Source organism: Penaeus vannamei, chromosome 2, assembly GCF_042767895.1.
Source record: "Penaeus vannamei isolate JL-2024 chromosome 2, ASM4276789v1, whole genome shotgun sequence".
NCBI classification, from domain to species: Eukaryota; Metazoa; Arthropoda; class Malacostraca; order Decapoda; family Penaeidae; genus Penaeus; species Penaeus vannamei.
The window spans coordinates 20407075-20409574 of record NC_091550.1 but is presented as its reverse complement, the minus strand read 5'-3'; the positions used below and the strand labels follow the sequence as shown (position 1 = coordinate 20409574).

Here is a 2500-nt window from a genome sequence, read left to right as displayed (position 1 = left end):
GATTACCTGGTAGTGTTCGACGGAAATAAGACAACAGCGCCTGTCCTGTCCACTTTCTGCAAAGGGGGCGCTGCGCTGACCGGCTTGACCTCCAGTGGGCCAGACATGCTCTTGCTCTTTCACGCCTCGCCCTACGACTTCCCTTTCCAGGACTCTCCCCGCAGACGCACTTACGGCTTTGAATTAGACGTTGAAGTAAAGTTTGTTGATCGTGAATCGACGGCCTACGTGCCTCGGGGTTCCAAGTGCGAGTACGTAATAAGCAGTCAAGGTCAACGGAGTGGGTATGTGCAGACTGTAGAGCATTCCCTCTTAGCAAACACTACCTGCATTTGGCAGCTTAAAGCGGGTAGCTCTGAAATCGTATGGTTATACTTCCTGCACTACCGCCATGTTCTGCACCCGGAGATGCCTCGCCCAGCCAAATGCCCGAACACATTTCAAATCCATGATGGACTTACCACCGGAACAGGCGAGGAAAATTCAACAACGTTACTTGGCAAGTTCTGTAAACTAGAGAAAATTCCACGTGTGTGCAGTGGCGTCCACGCCCCCAGCCCGCACTCGGCTTCCTGCTCACCTCAAGACAGTTATGTGTCGACCCAGCCCGCCATGACGCTGCTATTAAGATACGCTGCCGGCACTGCGCCTTCGCACGTCGAATTTCTGGCAAGATACGAGTTTGTTGATACACGGCAGTGGGGGGAACCCACGCCTTGGGGAGGCCTGTGTGACCGCACCTTCAGAGTACGACCTGACCGTCTTTTTGCCTCTCCCAGAGATGTGTTTATGTTTGGTCGAGGTGGAGCTAAAAGACTCTTGTGTGAGTACACTTTCCATGTGCCATCACACCAGCGTATTTCCCTACGCATCTTAAGGTCGAAAATGGGCTCGAACTGCACCACTGTGTATCGCCATGCTTCCCGACGTCATGAATGCTCTCACGGAGGTCAGCCGGGCGAGCCAGCCATAAGGATTACAGAGGAACCTTGGTCTTACGTGCCTGTAGAAAGGGCGTGCCTTTGCAACGTATCCAACGGCCAGTCCTTCAACATCATTTCTTATACAAACCGCATCCGGCTGACATTCAGCATCTCGAACATGACTCCAAATGAGGATTATAACGATTATTTTTTTGAAGGGGAATATAACGTGCTAGATGCGCCTCTGGAGGTCATTGAGGGCTGCAACGAGACTGTTCGCCACCTGAACGGTCGTTATGGGAATTTCACAGTTGGTGCTGGGCGAGGAGACCTCTGTGCGGGGCTTCCGCGTCTGATCAGCGCTACCGATTCGTCTTTTCTTTTCCTGAGGGTGCGAGGCTTCACTGCTACAGACACTAACTGTGAAGTGGCTTCGAGGATTAACGTTTTTGCAGCAGGAGGAATCACACCTCTGGCCTCTATCTGCCCCGAGCGTCGCGACGTTTTCACGCACATCTTCAGCAGTGGGTGGGAAGACTACGAGTTTCGATTCCAGTACGAGGATGAAGACGAATTCATGTGGCAGAACGAGAGCATTTCCACGAGCAGTTTACCGCCAACCACCACGGAAGAGTACGATTTCATAGAGCCTGTGAAACGTCCAGAATCTCGAGACTTATTTGTGGAATATATTGGAAACTACTCCGGCCGCTTCCTAATATCCTGGGTTGGAATCTGGAGGCCTTTGAGAAAACCCAGCGTCCCAACAGCCAAGGACGACCCTTGTCCCCATCGCTGTCCAGACATTAGTGCTTGTCTGCCAAAGGAATTGTGGTGCGACGGAACGCCGCACTGTCCCTCCGGACTGGACGAGGGGGCTGCAGCTTGCGGTCTCTTGGCTGCGCTCCCTTGGGTCTACTTGGCAGCAGCTAGTGTCTTGTTGCTATCGCTAGTCTCACTCTTTATTGCAGTGATTGTTCATCGCATACAAACACACATGCAGAAGTCAGTGGTGGCTGCAGCGACGGCAGCAGTCAACAATGGACACGGCCTGAAGAGCAACACCCAGGACCTCCTCATACCCCCGGAGAAAGACAGCTGGTGACAACGCGCCCATTCTGACGATATCGTCTGTATTGACTACGAGACCACTGTATAAACTGCTGAGCTGCCTCGTTTGTTAAGCAAGTGCTCGAATCATTACTGCTATACTCGAAGTGCATTAGAAAATACAGTCATTACGATTTAAAGCGAAAAAATCCTCGTCTGCAATGTGTTAAATGCATACAGCTATAGATTTCCCAAATAAGCACGCTAGCGGTACAGAATCTAAAGTCGAAAAATACCTTTTATGAATAATGCGATCCCATACACACGTATGTGAGCATAATCTAAAATTCAACATGAAAAGTAAAGACTGCAGCTGTGAAATTAAGCAACATGTCACGTTTATCAGGTCCAATGCCTGTAATCAACGGTCTAAAGTTTGCCGATTTGGTAGACCGAGCTAAAAAGAGACAGAAATATGAGAAAAGTCACAGAGTAGATGTGTGAATGTTCGTTCGTATATGTGTTTC

At 50.1% G+C, this 2500-nt stretch overlaps 1 protein-coding gene across 1 annotated transcript in view; it reads left to right on the top strand.

Annotated features, from left to right (window-relative positions):
* Positions 1-2500, top strand: part of LOC113806021 (uncharacterized) — a 154621-nt gene that overhangs the window by 151440 nt on the left and 681 nt on the right. Inside the window, exon 4 of the mRNA XM_070130977.1 lies at positions 1-2500. This exon is cut by the window's left edge and continues 568 nt beyond it; it is cut by the window's right edge and continues 681 nt beyond it. Coding sequence (XP_069987078.1) covers positions 1-2028 — 2028 coding nt within the window. The 3' untranslated portion in view covers positions 2029-2500.